Genomic DNA, 18,432 nt, shown 5'->3' with positions numbered 1-18,432 from the left:
AGATAAGGGAAGCAGGGGGGCACAGGAAGTCGGGAGTTTGCAGCCACCCCACAAGCATGTAGATCCACCACCTATGCATGTATATCTACTCATATCAATCTCTTGTTCAAACATAATAAGCAGAAGGAGTAGTACTGAGGATTCAAGGCCACTTTCAGATTTACTTCAACAGTTCAGCTGGAAATTGATCCTTTTTAACCGCAAGGATATCATCACACAGTTAAACAATTTAAATGTTTTTTTTAGATTAGCACCACAGTACAATACCATTGGGACAGTTACTGTTATGAATGATCAGTATTTCCAATGTGGAGAAGATTCTTACCTTTTGGTAGTTTACCTCCTAGTACAGTAAATTTCTGTGGATTTTTCAAGAATTCCACAACTTCCTGCAATTCTTGTTTGGCTTCGTCCACCTGCACATTTGAAATATGCCAAGAAATGTCACAGAACACTAATATGAAACAGAGCTATTTTTTCATAGTGTCAAAGCTCATCTATAACTATTTGTAAATTATATTAGGAAACTGAACAGACAAATTTAAACCCAGAGAAGAAATGTGCTGGAAAAGGGAATCACTACACTGGACTAACAAAACATATTATATGGAGTTGTTCTGTATAGGTCTATACCCTAATTTTGCCCAAGGGAGCAAAAAGTTAACCCTACTCTCTAACCTAAGGTTGTTTATAAATGTCAGCTTTAAAAAAAAACAACAAACCCACAAAAAAAAAAAAACCACACACAAAAACTGAAGTAGTGCAAACAAAAAAGATCTGCTGATACAACCATGTAGGCTACATCATCCTGTTAAAAGGAGATGAGTATGGATTTGGAGGGAAAAACCCCACAAACAAGTAATGTTTAAAAATTATAGTAAACAGACCTAACTTTTGGCTCACTACAGAATTATAAAACAACACAACAAAAAAACCCAAACCATTATTCCTTCTTGGAGGTCTTAATTTCACATTGACACCAGAACAATAGATGGACAAAAGAAGAAAGATTTATCACCACTGCCTCTGGGACTTAATTACCTATAGCAGGGTTGGGCAAAACGCAGCCTGCCAGGCTATTCTATCTGCCCTGAGGGGCCCCTAAAAAATTTAGAAAATTAATATATTATCTGCCCCTGGCTGCCTGTCACACGGCCCTCGATGGCTTGCCAAAACTCAGCAAGCGGCCCTCCACCTGAAATAATTGCCCACCCCTGATCTACAGCAACACTGGTGGATCTTCATTGCCCTAAGCCTAAGAGGTAGCCTGACCACACCAAGTCACAAAGACAAACCCAGTTGATATCACCTGACCCAGCTTCAACTAAGTGCTGAAAAGCACCTGGATACTGAGACTTACATGTCTCTTTCTTCTTCTCAATATAATTTCTGTCTTGATTTTCTGTTAATAAGCTTGATTTAACCTGCCCAGATATCATCACTTTGTGAGCTTTGGACAAGGAAGCTAGCTAAAAGCAGTGTCCTAAAGTGCCTGAGAGTGGTACAAATTTTGCTGGCTGGTAAGTCATTATCTTGGGCCAGACTGCAATATTATTGGTAGAGAAAAAAAGACTTTGCGCCAGAGAGAGAGAAGTTGCATCTAGCTTTGTTGTTCTTTTTCTCCTCCATTCTGTGCCCTAGTCTTCAAGACATCAGAAACAGACCTAGAGAGAAATTCTTTGTTTTTCTTCAAAGACAAGACCTTTACTGGTGAATCTTGATCACTGGGATATCCAGCCCACAGATTACAAACACCTGACTACCAACACAAGGGCCAGAAGAACCACACAGTTCTGATATGTGCAAGATCCTGCTTTGTATTCCCCTCCCCTTGTGTCTTTTTATGTCCCTGGTTCCACTATCTTCCCTCCATCCTTCCTTCCTCAGGTGTTTACCAAATCAAAGGCACAGCACAGGCAGCACAGCAACATGAGATGGGTCATGCAGCTTTGTCCAGCCTAAGGATGATCAGTGAAGGAAAGAGTCCTGACCAGACCAAGAAATGTCAACCCAAACCAGGAAAGCAAGCAACAGTCCAGAGCAACAGTTGTCATGGCTGACCTACTTGTCCATTTCAGACCAATACTATTTTGCTGAGAAGATCAGAAGATTTATTTCCCTAAATTTTTATCATATCAGCACTTCTCCCCCTTTTGATATCTGGCTTTAAAAGGAGGAAAGTGAGCACTGTTCTCACAACAAAATCTGAAATTCAACAAAAGAAGACAGTCCCTATAGCAAAAACCCCAAACTGTTTAACTGTTTCTTGCCATGCAGTGAGACATTAAAACATAATTTTGGTCAGTTCAATTTCTTGACATTAACAGAGTATATACCCAATATCTGAAAAGGAAACATAAACATTACCCATATAGTAAGGAATTAAAGCAACAGATATCAAATGAAATATAAATTAAATCCTATATGTCAAAGTGGTACTTTACTGAAACTCAAACCATGGTACTTTTGCATGGAATTGTCGCAACTATTTATTTCAGAGAAATCAAAATCACTTCCGCAGTCGGAGCACAACAGGGATTTAAAGGGCAGGAAAACTGCTACCTCTTGAATTTGTTTCCACCAGGAAACAAAGGGAACTAAAGAGAAACATTCAGACTTCCTAGCACTTGCTACTGGACATGTCCAAGGGCAATACTAGCTTGGTAGAAACAACACTGCCTGTAAGCATTTACTGCCAACATATAGCAATGATTGTAGATCCAAACACAATCTAGCACAGGTTGACTGAAACACACATTTTATGTCTATTAGAATTTATTAACGTTTACTCATAGATGGGGAGTCAATAATATTCTGACCCAAGGAAGAAAAAACCCATTTTATGGTCTGGTTCCCCCTATTCTGTGCTAAAAAAAAAAAAAATAAAATAATAGTAATTAAAAAAAAAAAAATAGCTGGCAGATACTTATCTGGACTTAAAAGTTTTACTGGTTCTGTGTCACAGACTGAACGATTGGGGAATACCAGCCTAGTTTTCTTTTGAAGTGTGGTTTTCTTATTTTTCATTTTTTATTAGGATTTCATTTAATCCAAACTACAAATTTAGATCTTAAAAACCATTTAAAGCAAAAGGCAACTGCTTCTGCATATACTTAGATAAACGCAATATTTTTCCATGTCAATCCTGATTTGGCAAACAAATAGTTAACAGAAAGCTAACGGTTGAGCTTACCCCTTTTACATGTTCAAAGGTGACATTTTTCACTTGACTTGGATCAATTGCTGTATCAAGTCCCGATGTTGTCCGAAAGCCTACGACTGGAGAACCACAAAGATTTGTCAATTTATATAACAGGTCTAATTTCAAGGCCATGTTTTACATTTGAATGGATCTACCCTGTTAATCTGCCTTTTAAATCCTACATATGCCATTTTTAAAGCAAGGTCACCATTAAAAAAAAAAAGTATCCAACTATAATACAAAGTATTTTATAGTGGTTTAACAACAAAGATTTACATTTGTTCTACATACATTTTTTAAGACAATTCAGCAATTTTGAAACTAAATGTTTTTGTCCATCTTAGTGACCCATTCCTTCATAGCTCAGGACAATGTCCTCCATTCACCAACTGGTATGCAAGGACAGTCATGTACAAACTTCTTTGCAATGCCCCTACAATATGCTCTACTTCACATGGAACTGAATCTCAGTATTTACATGCCTCTCCATCTCTGGCCACTCTGATCAGTACCAACAAGTATGTATCATCATGATTTATTGTTATAATAGTTTCTGTAATATAGGCCCCTAAGTTCAATGGTTCTTAATCTTTTCAGTCAGGGCACCTCTCCTCCCTTAACCCCCAACCACAACAAGTTGCAAAGTGATGGCACAGTTTGAGAACCCCTGCTGTGCTCAGCTTGCCTCAACAGTTCGCAACCAGGGGCCACTATCCCCAGGGAAACCTGCCCCACACACCTAACACACCAACAGACCAGGAAGGACTGTGAGACATGCACTTGCTATTCCTGCATTAGGGTTCTCAGATCAGCCTAAAGCAGGCAGAGAGAGTTGACTCATGCTGCAGCCTGCAGGACATCTCCCAGAGAGAGGTGTGTGGGACACATGGAACTGTGTCAAGCACATCTGTTTCCAAGAGAGGAAGAGAGGGGGAAGAATGGAATGGACCTGGAGGGGTTACAGTCAAGTTGACTCTTTTGTCTGCTTTCAGGTCAGGGAACCTTATTTCAAAAGGAGAGCGCACATGCTGCAGCCTGCACACAGGGCACTTTTACCTGGCTGCTGTCACTGCCTGGGTTGCAGCACCCATGAAGGGGTCTTGTAGCATACCATTTGAGAACCACTGCCCTACTCATTAGAAAGTAGCTCCCTTTTGATGTCAGCCTAGTGGGAAAAATGTCTTTTTTTTTTTTTTTCAAACTGATGACAAGAATAAGTTTGACAAAAGTCACATCTGTTCTAGGATATACTGCCCATAACAGGGAACAATCCAATTCATCCTTCCTGCTCATACATGCTTTGTTTTATAGAGAAAGTCAAAAAACGAATAGGGATGGTTTGGCAACTGGGATTCTTCCGGATCATGGTGTATGCATGCATGAGAGGTCACCCAGACCTTTGACGCATGTGCCTAGGCAGGAATATGGAGGAGTAGAGGCTGCCCAGACTTTCCATCCCTCATTTAGGCCATTGAGACAAAATCCAAAGGCCTAACTGAGTCCAGATGTTTAGTGCCTCCATGGTTGTAGTTGTGTAAGCATCTGGGAATTGAACCTGGGTCTCCTGTGTATCAGACAAGGATTCCACCACTGAACCACAGGGGTTTCCGAGAAATGAATACACTAACAGAAAAAGAAAACAAATTTAGATGTCTAAAATATTCCCTTTTGAAGCATGCTAGCCAAAAGCAATAAATATTTCTAAGGTTCCTTCCATACCTTGAACTGTTACCATAAAATATTCATATTGCATTGTAAAATACATGTTTCTCTTTTTACATGTTTAGCACAAAGTAAAATTAAGTGAAAGATTAAAAGAATGAAAAGTTAACAAACCAGTATCAGAAAAGGAGCCTTTACCGGATAAAAATGGGGATTTGAAGACAGTGTAAACAACAAGCAGCAACCAAAAAAAAAAAAGATATAATCGTGCTCGTCTTAAGGAATCTGTAAAAAAAAAAAAAAGAGATGCTTTAAATAAGATGAAGCAAGCTACTTTCCAAATATGAGAAAACGATTATATAAACTAAAGCAACTTACCACTAATTGGTTGTGAGAGCACTTGCAGTCTCAAAAAGCCCTCAGCAAAACCAGTTTTAAAAGTATCCTGATGAGCCTCCGGTATGTTTAGTGATTTCATTAGCTTATCTAATCTTTCCACTTCAGGTTCTGGGTCTCTAGAAAGCAGATTCTAAATATATACATATATATATTGCAGACTAAAGTTAATTTACAGCCATTTTACTAATTTTCACATACAGAAAAATACATGTTACTGAGCTAGCCTGACCTATACAATTAAAAACAGCCAGATTTTAGCTATGTGCTGTTCAGTCTACAGAACTGGATGCGGTGCGTCCATGACACAATAGATAGTTCAGTAATTTCATCGTGTGGCTTCTCCATATTTGATGACTGGATTTACTAAATTTAAATTAAAGCAAATGTTGATCCAGGAGGGCACTTGCTTAGGCAAGCAAGTTAATACATTAAAAAAAATAATGGCCACAAGTGATATTGTATTTAGTTCTGTTAAAACAACTGTTGTTTTACCAAAAACATACACAAAGTTAAGAAGATAAACTAGTGAATTTCTGCTTATAATAGTGTTTCACTGCTCTCCAGACTACTTTTAGGGAAATTATAAAAGGACTGTGAAATATTAAAATATTTCATTTTCATAGCTTGAAGAATTTGCACTTCTGAATTTCAAACCAGCTTACTTTAACAAGTTAATGGACTGAATCCAGGAAACATAAAAAAGCAAGTCTCACATGCATTGTCAAGGGTAGGGGAAATGTCAATTTTTTTATTCTCCAATTATCATCTTATTATCCAATTGAAGCATCATAACTGAATGTATTCATATGATCTTAATTTTATAATGGAACCAGCATGCTTACCTTTAGAAATGAAGGGACTACGTCTCGTGATTCTTTTAATGGTTGTTCAGATGTTGACTGTAGACGTCTTGCTCTTGATTTCAAAGTCTTAAAGCCCCGAGACTGTATGAAAACTTTGAAATAATGGTAATGGAAAGTTTTATATTAAATAACGAAGGTGTAACAGATATAAATGTTCTGAAACCATGAGCTATTCAGGAAATATTGTACAGAGTTATGACAGATGTTATGGACACACAGATTATTAAAAATACTCTTCTAATGAGATTTAAATGGCATGTGTATTTTTTTTTTGTTTTAGGTTCAGGGGTGGATTAATTCTTGAAACGAGTCACCAGGGAGGGGAGATGAATGTTAAAAGAGGAATTTCTACCCCAAGTTACAAGGGTGGAAAAAAATAACAGCACAAACTGAGTTGTTCTGGATCAAGGTCTGACAAAATCGGCAAATTTTATGTTATGAAGACAGTCTTCATCTGAGGTCTGACATATACATATTGGAACAAAACTGAAATTACAGTGTTGTATGTTTCAGAGAACTATGAGAACAATGGGCAGTACTTTTTAAAATAAGCATACTTGCAAGCTGTTCAGTGTTTTGTGATATGTTCTCTCAGTAAAGCTTTGTCTCAAATAAATGTTATTTCACACTGAGAAAGCTGGCTGATTACTAGCTAACTACCATTTTCACTAGGAGAGAGCAGGCTGGCACAGTGAACTAATCTCAGATCTTCTGGAAAAAAAAAAAATCATGCTAATTATTATGGGAGTGCAGCTCTGTCCTGGTCTGGACAGAGAGGAATGCAGGTTCCTACCCCAAAGAAAGGTGCCTGCTAGAGGCGACTTCGAAAAGCTTATCATCTGCTGGCATAAAGCTTGCAGCGCTGACAAGCACAGTGAACCTGCCAGAGTGCATCCCCACTTCCAGCTTTCACTGGTTATGGAGCTGTACCGACAGGTCATGCAGTGCACCCTGTGATGCACCACCTGCTACCTGAAAAAGCTTTCTGCTGCGCACAGAATTGATGATGCTCTGCAAGAACAAATGGCTTCTTGCCACAGAGGAGCAGTGAGTGCAGATGCGCTCATATAGTTATCGAGGCGTAAAACTGAGATCTATGTAGTATAGATCAGGCCTGGGTAAGATGGCCAACATATCGAAGGTCCAATGAACTGATTTGGAACAGAGACAGAAGGAAAAAGATTTGTTAAATAAAGCAAGGTTGTACCATTGTAGGCTCTTCTCCTTATGGCTCCAAATTAGGACTAACTTTTGTTTTCCTTATATACTGTGTAAAATAATGTCAAGTACTCTACATGGTATGCTAAAAAAAGTAATACATCATCATTCTAAAGCATAATCTGTTAATTACATCACATTTACTGACTGCTTAGGAAACATGTTGGTCTGCCCAAGAGCGTTTCCAATTCAACTCCCCCCAGCCCCAAAATAATTTAAAGATACGGGGCCCTTAATTTGACTTTTAAATATAGCATATTCCCATGTCAATATTTGCTGCATGACTGCCTTCTGTCAGAATTAGTAAAATTCCCCAGAAAAATGTCACACAAATTAAAGTCAACTTATCTCAGGAGATGCGTCATACCTGGCCAGTGCCGAAGATCTGAACACAATCTTTGGAGGGGTCTAGATGGCTGTCTGTACAAGTAAGAGGAGCGCAAAGTACTAAAAATATCTGTGAAACCTAGAAAAAGATTAAAGTAAATCAAGAATATAAAATGGAAATAAATATTCACACAAAACTTTAATTTGTATTATTCCTAATAATGTTTTATTTAAATGTCTATACGGTTTCCTAGAGCAGGAGTGGGCAAAACGTGGCCCACAGGCTAGATGCAGCCCGCCAAGCCATCCTATCCGGCCTGTGAGGGCCCTAAAAAATTTAGAAAATTAATATTTTTCTGCCCCCGGCTGCCCACTATGCGGCCCTCAATGGCTTGCCAAAACTCAGTAAGTGGCCCTCCACCCAAAATAATTGCCCGCCCCTGTCCTAGAGTAACAAAGAAGCCGTTACTAACAACATACACATGGTTTGTGACAATGGTGCTCAATATATCTAGCCATGCAGGCTATATCCAGCATGGGGTTGGTGCACCAGATTTGGCCAGACAGACCTGGTATTGGCACAATCCAGCACCTAGAGTGACACCATCCAGCCTGCAGGGCTCCCCATAAATATGGGAATTTGGCAGCAGGAGAGTCGTAGCAGCATTAACTGTTGTGGCACTGGGAGTCCCATGAGCTGGATTCAGCTGTGTGCCACTGGTTTAAGATACTGGAATTTTGTGCATAACACCTATACCAGAATCCTTGAATTAGAACTTTCAGAGGAAAACAAATATTAAATTAGACCTACATAGGGATCTATCAATATGGAGATAGTTGGAGGACTAGAATCTAAACAAACATCCAGACCTTTAGTGGCTTATAGGATTTATGTTGATATTTACTTTTTGAGTTGCTTTAAAATTATGTAACCCTTGTTTTCCCTAATCTAGACTGATTATAACCCACCCACCCCAACTCCCCTGCTGCCAACTATATCTACCATCGCACTGTACATTTTTGTCTGTAAAGACAGAAGTAAAAAAAAGGCATTAAGCATCTAAGGGTTCCTTGGATTGCCAAGGATTCTGATCAATAACCTTCCCTTAACTGCCTGGAGTAGAATCAACAGTCTGAGCTACAGAAATTTTATAGATCAAAGACAGATAGCTCACAACTCTCTTTTAACCACATTCCTATCTCTGGAAAACATTTATCATATCTGTGTCCAGTCAGGATGCATTTCCCTCCAGAAAGTGACACTAATCCCCATTTTTCCTTTTCCTTTTTGTGCAGTGCAGGTAGCATTTTAGATACCAGCTCATGGGTTCTACTTTTAGCGCACTGGGAGCTGCCTGTCTCTGACAACACTTACAGAGCATAAAGGAAGAGGCAAATTACAAAACTGTCCACTAAAGATTGTTTTCTTATCATCAAGATAAGCCGCTTATTTATTTTTCACTTAAAATTAGCAGTTATTAGTAACACTGAAGCCAATTTGATTTTTTTTTTAATTTGGAACTCCTTCAAACAGAAACAGAACACCTGTCTAAACCAGTGATGCTCATGATTTTAGTCCCAGGGGCCAGATGAGTACTGCAGAGCCAGTATGACTGGCTGGCATCAGGCCCCAGAGGTCCTGCACCACCTCTGCCTGACCAAGATCATACCCTGGGAGCCCCATACAATCCCTGCCTGTCCCCACACACCAGGATGAGGCCCTGCACTACCCTATGTGCCCAATCTAGCACAGAGGACTGAAAGAGACAGTGCCAGAGGCCAGATCTGGCCAACGGGTTGAAGACCCCTGGTCTAAACTGTTACCATCTTCATAGTTGACTGTATAACTGTATAGCATAACATCCATGGTTTGATTTTCCATGCATTCAAATTCAAAATTAAGCATAATTGATTTTTTACTAGTACTTACCATGTTTATTTTCAAAGAAGGACTGTGCAGAGACATAAGACACATGCCATTGGGATGAAGTTTTGTTTTCTTCATAAAGGCCAGGAAGCAACCTGTTCCTTAGTTCACTGAGCTCGTTAACTTTCAGATCAGACAGGCCCATCTCTCTCAGATTAACAACAGGCTGTAATACAATAGGGAGGTAGTTAGTGATGTTAATCTGAAGTCAGGAAGAAGGCAAATGTTAACATCACATCAGGAAAAAAAATTCTACCACTAAAACAGGAATAGAATGTTTTACGAGAAATACTAGAAAGAAAAAAGCGTGAGTGAAAACTGCTTATATCCCAAAAGCTTTATTTTTTTAGCTTTTACACTAGTTTGAATTTGAAAATGAAACACTTACCTATATGAAGAAAAATACAAAAATATAATGATTTAGCTTTAAGGGAAAAAAATGAAATCTATTTTTGACAACAAAAAAAAAACAAATTCTATCCTGCATGTGCAAAAAATTAGATGTGTGCCTCTGCCAGAGTAACCATGTATTTGTTCTCTCCCTAACCCAGAGAATCATGCATGTTGGCGATTCCCATACATTAAAAAAAACTGAAATGTGATCCTCATTTGCACCCTTCAGGGTGGTTGGGGTGGTGAAGGATGTGGCTGTATTCTGTTTTAATTGGAACGCTTGCCATTTTGTATGGAGAAAAATGCTTCATTCTTCCTAATGCACAATCTGACTAAACAGCAAAAGCCAAAACTGCAGGTCCTAACAATATTAATTTAAAATGCATATGGTTCTACAGGATGCTTGATGGCCTGGGGACTGAAAAAAAGGCTATACACTTATCCCAACTCACTGTAAATTATTCTCCTTAACCGTAGGAATAATTGCAGCATGCTTAATGGACCCCATTAAAGGTTCCTAACCCTTGAGCCTAGAAATTGCCAGGACCTGGTCAGTTAGAGGCTACTTTAGAAGCCTTGAAAATGACTATCCCATGTCAGTTCCGTTGCCAGTGCAGTGCAAATGAGTACAATTGCAGTACACAGTGAAAAGCAGGGCCAAGAAGTTTTTAAGAATCTAAGTCAGGGGTTGGCAAACATATGGCCTGCTGGCTGCTTCTGGTCCACAGAGGAATTTGATCTGACCCACAGAGCCAGGGAATTTCAGAAGGAATGGGGGGTGGGGAAGGGCTCTGCCCATGCATAGACAAAGCCCCTCACCACCAAAGCCCTCTGGCCCTTGTCAGACAGGAGCTGGGGTGTTTAATCTTGTGATCTTCAAAAGGTTGCTGGCTGTGGAAGCAAGCCATTTATGTGATGTTCACTGCAATGTAAGCAATAGGCATAAAAAGAGCAACCTATGCCTTGTTATGTGGTTAACTGAATTATGCACAAATTTAATAGGCAAGTGAGTGGAACACATTTATTTGGGGAAAAAAACCTTTGCTTTCAATGAACTGTTGAAGAGATGGTCCTGTTTAGTGTTCAGAATCTAAGCTTTTGTTTTTGTGACATCCACAAATAGGCTGACACATTTTGGGGTGAACACCACAGCAACCTACTGAGCTAATTAAAGCCCACCACATATTTCAATGTTATCTCTTTTATTGCTATTTTCCTAGGTGAAATTTTGTAAGAATTAGAAACTGGGTTAACTACATGGAAATAAATGCAAGGGAAAATCCAAAAGATAGGGAAGGAAGCAGGATGAAATGGTTTAACCCACCAAGCAGGATACCCTGATTTCAAAATCAATTTTAATTTTGTTTTGCACTGGATTTTTTTATGTTACTTTTGTCATAACCAAATGAGTTGAGTGCCCCTGTCACAATAGAACTGCCCTGAATAACCGCAGTTACTTTCAAATTTCCTATGTTCTGCCTCATTAGCTATTCCCACCTGGCAGTCTGTTATTGGCTACTCTAAATGTATAAAAATCCGTGAAGCTTCCGCCCAAGTCAGAGAGCTCTGAGCACGTGGTAGAGTACGGAGAACTTTGCCACGTGGCAGAGAAAAGCTGGCAGACTGATCACCCTCCAACATCTCCCCGTCACCGTCTGTTCCCGACGTATCCTTCAACCTGCATGCTCGTTTCTGTCTACAAACTCGCCGGCTCGTTTTGTTGCCAGTTACCTGTAACTACGCAAGCAACTCGTTACCTGTAACTACGTAAGCAACCTTACCACCTGCGTCGCGGCCACCAGCGGCGTAAGTAAAGTTAAGGTAAAAGTTATTTTGCAACCAATATGCTGTGTCCCGCCTCTCCATCCACCAGCCCGCCTGACGGCCAAGTAATCAGCGATCCTCCTCAAGTCAGCTCCGACCGTCTGAGACAACTTTCTTAAAGGCAAACCAACCCACAAGTATCTAGAAGCAGATACATATGGGTTGGTTTGCAACCAATTTATAGCTCTTGGACTAGATTTGGGACTTTTTATTGCAAACCAGGGAAACATCTTATTTACACACGTTTAACAAGGATTATTTTTTCAGTTTCTGATTTTACATTTTAATTATGCTAAACTAGAATAAATTGTATATTTTAACAAGCAGCAATTATTTTTACATGTGATCTGTCTCAAATTGCTGTTCACCTGGAAACTAAAATGTCACACGAGATAACTAAAATACCACTTTTTTTTAAAGATCTGAACTATTTTTTGTCATAATGCAGAGACCTAACTAGAGGTTATGCATGCATAGACAAAGCCCCTCCCCAAACACCCACTCCCCAAACAGTCCCCAAGCCCTGGGCCTCCAACCTGACTGGCTGCATACTAGCCACGTGCATGTGCACATGCAGAAGCACACGTGCCCAACTGCCCCAAGCAGCTCCTTGTAGGCTGGAATGCTGCCAGCCTGCAAGGGGAAACCTATGCTTTCCCTCATTTTTCTGAGACTTGCTCAAGAGCCTTTCAAATATTGTTGCAACTCACTTTTGGGTCGCAACCCACAGGTTGAGAAACACTTGTGTTAGAGGATAGGTACAAACAAAAGGAGTTTCTTTTTAAAACATTGAGTTTTAATTACCCTGGAAGGTGGTTAGAAATGGAAGAAGAAAGATGAATTAGGTAGGAAAACACACTATAAAAATATAGCCTTGGTTTTAAAGGTAAACAAGTTCTCTCACCAACTGACAAAATAATAAGGCATTAAACAAACTAAACACCTATTTAGTCATTCTAGTCAAGCTGTAGTCACTCTCTGATCATTGTGCAAGACAAACTGACACACGGGTGTCAACATATTAACAGGACACAGCGGTGAGTACAGAAGACATTGCTGGTGGGTACATAGCCCTGAATTTCCATAAAGACATGAAAATTGGATTTAGAAATCTAAATTAGGTATTTCTGAAAGTTTTAGTCTCAGTGAGAATCAGCATATTTATAAACCCATATTTTTATCTTAAGTCGTTCCTGAATTTTGTTGGCATGACTGAGAGAGAACAGAAGGAAGGTGTAATAGGCACAATCAGGGTGGTTTCCATGAAATGACCAATCATTATGGACTATTTTTTACGTTCTAATTACCCATCAAGAAGTTTTTCTGTCTATTACTTGTTAAAAGTGCCCACAGAGTTTGGTAAAGATAAACACAGACTTGGCTATGCACAAAAAGGAGCCATAAAAAGAAATACCACTTAAATAAAAAACAATATTTAGTGCAAAAAAAAAAACAAAAAAACACCCACTAGTCAAAACTATTATAAGCATACTAATAATTGGCAAGGAAAGTAAAATCAAGGTTATTACAAACAAGCTTTCTTTTCATCATTTTACAAGGTCATCAAGAAAGTTTGAAATACAGAAGCTAATCCTTCCTCTTAAACTGCCCGAGACACATACTAGTCACTTTGTTGATCTTAACAAGCGAGGACTTTACCTCTTATATCCTGACAACTGCTACGGTACTGTAGTACATCTCTTTTTCACAAAGTTCTATTTGTTCATAATTTATGCTTTTTTTCCTACTGTTTCCAATACCTTCTCAAAATCTAAATTTTAGACTCCTGCTTATGACTTTGTTTACAAGTTAGCATTATTGTCTTAAAGGCTGCGTCAAACCCAGCGTTGTTAAATCAAAGTGAATCATGACAATGCATCACACAGAAAAGGAGGGTTTTAAAAATAAATTTCAATGGCCTTTTATTACCACATACAGAATTTAGAAGATAAGCATATCATCTTATGCACGTTTAAGATGTATCAAATATTACATGCAAGTTACTTGACTTTTTTTTTTTTTAAACTAGTACTTTTCAGACCCAATTCAAACGCAAAAAATGCTGATCTCTACAAAATTCCTATTACCTTACTACTCTGGGCATCATGTTCAGGGGCTGTATCCTTTTGTAGAGAGTGAATAGCTGCTGTGCTGGCAGAAGTGACTGAGCTTTTGGGTGAATGGAAAGCATTGATGAGGTGACTCAGAGGAACAGTAACCTGGAAGAAATTAAAGATTAAATCAATCTAAAATTAAATAATGAAAAATTAAATGTAGAACTTTCACTAAGTCAGGTATCCAGGTTTGTACTTTTACCAAGACACCTAAACGCATTCTCATGACAGACAGTGCACAAGTATAACATTCTATATTTTATATGGTACTTTTCAACTGAAAATCTCAGTGGTTCACTGAGCACAGGGTAAGAAGAGAAGTTGATTTACAGAGGAAGAGAAATAGAATAATAAGTATCCAAAACAGCTTAGCTGCACTAAGTTTGCCAGAGGAAAACAGGATCCAGGTTCCATGACTGGATCCTAAATGATGTAATAACATTCACCAGAACCTCAAATACAGAGTTAAGAGACAAAAGTTCAACTTGCAAACAAAGCAACAGCCTCCATTTGTATTTGAACTAGTCATTAGTTTTCTGAAACAAAATTACTTATTTTTACATAAGTTTTCTCAATTACCATGGAAAATGAAGAAACAATCTATTCTTTGTCTTTAAGCAGTAGCTTTGCCACTTTTCTGATGGTACCAACTTGTTTGTCATATTAGCGATAGCTGATACTACAACACTGACTGTTGTACCATTTGCGTGTTCTTGCAGGTGTAGGCGCAAAGAGCACATCAACATACACATGAATCGCAAGGCAGGAAGAAAACCAAGTCACAGGACTAGTATGTATCTGTTGTGAAAAGTATTAGTCTCAATGCCTTATATAATGAATCCTGTCCTGCTTGGATCCATGCTACAACCTCAAACAACTACCGTATTTTCGCGCATATATCCCGCAGGGTATACACAATTTTACCCCCCCAAAAATGTATGGGTGCGGGTTACTGACAGACTTTTTTTCCCCCACAGGGCCCAGGCAGGCCGGGCTGTGCCACCGCTGCGGGGGCTGGGGCGGGCTGCGCCGCCTTCCCGCTGGGCCCAGGCAGGCCAGGCTGCGCCGCCATGACCGCAGAGGCCCAGGCAGGCCGGGCTGTGCCGCCTCCCTGCTGGGCCCGGGCAGGCCGGGCTGTGCCGCCGCTGCCACGGGGGCCAGGGCCAGGGCCAGGGCAGGCTGAGCTGCGCTGCCTCCCCGTGTATACGCTGCCGCAGGGAATACACAGGTGCAGCGCATACACGGATTAATTTACAAAAATACAATTTTCCGCGGGTTATACGTGGGTGTGACTTATACTCATGGGCAGGCTATATGCTCGAAAATACGGTACTATTCTGCCTAGCGGGCAAGAGATCCAAGATATAATCTGACATGTGCTGCCATGGTTGAGTCCTACTGCAATGGGAAGAAGTTAGCAATATCCTTGAGAAATAGAGACAAACTGTCAGTTAAATCACGCTTCAATTTTTTACCTCTGTTGTGACACCTAAATTACTGTAACTGACATGAAAGAAAGGTATTTTCAGTTTCATTAAACAAAATCCCTGGGGTTAGGAAATTTCCAATCTGAATGTGTCTTGTACACAGCAGTTAGAGAAAAAGTACAGAGGAAGAGGAAATGGAATTCTAAAATGACAAAAAAAAAAGGACCAAGAACCTTAAACATAAAGCAGTAGCAAATTTAGACTTTAACCTGACACTGCCCCTTTAAACAGTTAAGAATTGTGTGTTTAGCTTATTACCCAGATTATATCATGCCAACTGGTTCACGAGAAGAGGTAAATCTAGCAGAAACTAAGAAAGCCATTAGAGAAGCACCAGTTTAGTATAAAGTACTCTTCAGCAGGTCTCAAGCCAGCCAGTTTATTTATAACGCATACATAGCAATTAAGGAATCGGGCCAAGAGCCAGCATACGGTGCTGTTAGCAAAACTAAAACGGCCCAACAACCAGTGTGATGTTGTTATGACTCGGCTCTTACGTAGCAGGAACTAAGGAAAAATGACGCCAGCGTGACGCACTCAGGCAAACATCCCCACGTCGGTGCATTCAAAGCCGAAGTCACTTAGTCGGGGAAGTCAGTGGGCCCAGCAGTAGCCAGGCAAGAAAAAAAAACCCTGGTGCGTCACCCCGCTGGCGGAGCACAGGCCGGGAACGAGACTTGATAAGCAGGGAATGCGGGACCCGACGAAGCCCCACACGCCCCGCCGGGAGGGACCAGACCGCGGTGGAGGGGGAAATAGTGAGAGACAAGTTGCCGCCCCAGCGGCGACGGCGGACAGCCCCCAGGAGCTGCCTCGGTGCCACCCCTAGCAAAAGCCACCCTGAGATGGGAAGGTCCCAGACGCGGCCTCCTCCGCCCTCGGGCGCCGCTCCCGCCCTTCAGCCCCCGGTGACGGCCGCCCAGTTGCTCCCCCGCCGAAGGAACCACCCAGCCCGGGTCACACCTGGGGCTGCACGCTGGTAGACAGGGAAAACATCCTTCTCCCGCCCCGAAGCGCTGAACGTCCGTAGAGAAAATGGCCGCCTCCTGCTACCGACAAAGCCAGGTCCTGCAGCTGCCCTGGAAAATGGGGGAGCAGGAGCCGCTTCCGGGTCGCACATATTCCCCACTTCCGCCCTCCAGCTACTGGGCTCTATAGCAACGACTGTGTGTGACGCAGTTACGTTCCTCTCGCGGGGAGCAAACCATTCTTTGGGCGGGGGGGAGGTTAGGAACAAACCATTCTCCCCACTGCGCCTGAGCGTGTTGCGTACGTCACTCGTGCGGGACGCTGTCACGTGGCCGGGTCTCGGGGGAGGGTTGGGGGAGAATGCGTGGCGGCTGGACACCAGCTTTCGGGCTGGTGCAACTGCCGGCCCCCCTTCCTTCGTCCGCGGAAGCCACACGGTCCCGTATGCAGGCACGCAAAGCCTCGGCCGGTTCCTGTCCTGGGGATGGGGAGGCGTACACGCGCGTGTGAGGAATACAGATAGCAAGGGGCCGTTGGGTCACTCCGGAGGCAGCTGACCGCCACGCGCATGCGCACCACTTTTCCCGTGCTCTTAGGAGTGCTCGCGAGGCTTGGCGGTACTCGGTCTTTCGTGGCCGTTGGTCGATGACGTCAGCGGGGGCGAGGTTTAGCTTTGAATTGGCGCGGGCTGTGGCCGCCAACAGTAGCAGTGGCCGGGCCTGGCCAGGCCATGGACACGCCGGAGGCGCGGGGGGGCGCGAGGAGCATCTCGGTGCCACGACCGCCTTCCATCGAGGACTTCACCATCGTGAAGCCCATCAGCCGCGGCGCCTTCGGGAAGGTGTACCTGGGCCGCAAGGGCGGCCGGCTCTACGCCGTCAAGGTGAGCAGTGGCCGGGCCCGGCCTGGGGCGTCCGTGGGGAGGCCTTGGACACGCTGTTCAGTGTTACAGGTGACGTAACGATCATATTGGTGCCGTCATTTCGACCCCTGCACGGTGCAGTTCAACCTGTACAATCATTTTTGCGGCACCTGCTTGATGCAAGCGCATGCAAGACCCAGGTCACTCTTGGAGAGTCGTAACTGACTTCTGGGTTTGCTTCAGCACTTTCTTATGACAGCTTGCATAAAAACAAAAAATGCTTCAACTTTAACCCAGTTCTTACTCGCTCACTGGCAAGTTATAGCGAGCAATATAAAGTAAATAAGAGGGCTTGTTTGCACAGTTGTTTGCATAACTCTTCGGTGTATTAAGGTTCCCATATTTCCAGGTCCAAAAAAGAGGACACCTGTCGGGGGGGGGGTAGGATGGGGGGTAGGCAGTGACATGCTGGTGCCCTGCCCATTCTGTTGCCCCTCACTGCCGAGCTCCAGCCCCCCAGCCCGGCTGCTGCCTCTTACTCCTGACCCACATTACTCCTGACCCACTGACCCCAGCCCTGCCAGTGCCCCTTACTCCAAAACCACAGTACTTTTCCCCCCCAGGCCATGATAGTGCCCCTCACTCCACTGGTGGGAGCAGGGGCAAGGTGATCGGAGGCAGCAGGTAGCACCACATGAGTCTGCACGTGCCAACACAGCTGCAGGCAGGTACCTTCGTGCCCCTTGCTACCTCCGATCGGCCTTCCCCTGCTCCCACCAGTGGAGCAAAGCAAAACCCCAGACATTTGGTCAAATTTAAAAAACCCACCCACGCAGAGATCAGAAGGCTCAAAAAGAGGACATATCCAGGAAAACCCTGACAGATGGTAATCCTACAGTATATGGTAGTTTTTTCAACAAATACAATAATTTTGAGCTTCCAGTATGATCATTTCATATTTAGGACATGGCAATGCTATGCCCTTTCAGGAACAGTTGCTTCAAGCCAATGAGTGTCCGTCCCCACCCCTGCTGTTGTACAGTACCCTGAGCTTCCTGGAGGCCCTTCCAAGGGTGCCACGGGGGCCACACACTGTTGGCTGGTGTCGTCCTGGCTGTGGGCAGTCCCTGGCTAGGAGGATGCTCTCCTGCAGTTCATGGACTGGTCTTGAGGTGACTTAAGAGT

At 42.3% G+C, this 18,432-nt stretch overlaps 2 protein-coding genes across 6 annotated transcripts in view; one reads left to right on the top strand and one right to left on the bottom strand.

Annotated features, from left to right (window-relative positions):
* Positions 1 to 16,581, bottom strand: part of YME1L1 (YME1 like 1 ATPase) — a 31,788-nt gene extending 15,207 nt beyond the window's left edge. For 2 of the 3 annotated variants that reach the window (XM_006259636.4, XM_014609024.3), the window contains exons 1-9: positions 16,380 to 16,581; positions 13,903 to 14,034; positions 9,602 to 9,764; positions 7,712 to 7,810; positions 6,106 to 6,218; positions 5,243 to 5,393; positions 5,039 to 5,149; positions 3,194 to 3,279; positions 326 to 416 (exon numbers count right to left, since the gene is read on the bottom strand). In XM_006259636.4, coding sequence (XP_006259698.2) covers positions 326 to 416; positions 3,194 to 3,279; positions 5,039 to 5,149; positions 5,243 to 5,393; positions 6,106 to 6,218; positions 7,712 to 7,810; positions 9,602 to 9,764; positions 13,903 to 14,034; positions 16,380 to 16,412 — 979 coding nt within the window. In that variant the 5' untranslated portion in view covers positions 16,413 to 16,581. The remainder of the gene's footprint in view (positions 1 to 325; positions 417 to 3,193; positions 3,280 to 5,038; positions 5,150 to 5,242; positions 5,394 to 6,105; positions 6,219 to 7,711; positions 7,811 to 9,601; positions 9,765 to 13,902; positions 14,035 to 16,379) is intronic. The other variant, XM_014609025.3, reaches the window with a different exon arrangement.
* A 127-nt stretch (positions 16,582 to 16,708) lies between these two features.
* Positions 16,709 to 18,432, top strand: part of MASTL (microtubule associated serine/threonine kinase like) — a 29,342-nt gene continuing 27,618 nt past the window's right edge. For 2 of the 3 annotated variants that reach the window (XM_059729102.1, XM_006259635.4), the window contains exon 1: positions 16,709 to 17,268. In XM_059729102.1, coding sequence (XP_059585085.1) covers positions 17,116 to 17,268 — 153 coding nt within the window. In that variant the 5' untranslated portion in view covers positions 16,709 to 17,115. The remainder of the gene's footprint in view (positions 17,269 to 18,432) is intronic. The other variant, XM_059729103.1, reaches the window with a different exon arrangement.

The sequence above is a fragment of the Alligator mississippiensis genome, chromosome 5 (assembly GCF_030867095.1).
Source record: "Alligator mississippiensis isolate rAllMis1 chromosome 5, rAllMis1, whole genome shotgun sequence".
Taxonomy (NCBI): Eukaryota; Metazoa; Chordata; order Crocodylia; family Alligatoridae; genus Alligator; species Alligator mississippiensis.
This window is presented reverse-complemented; position numbering and strand designations above follow the sequence as displayed.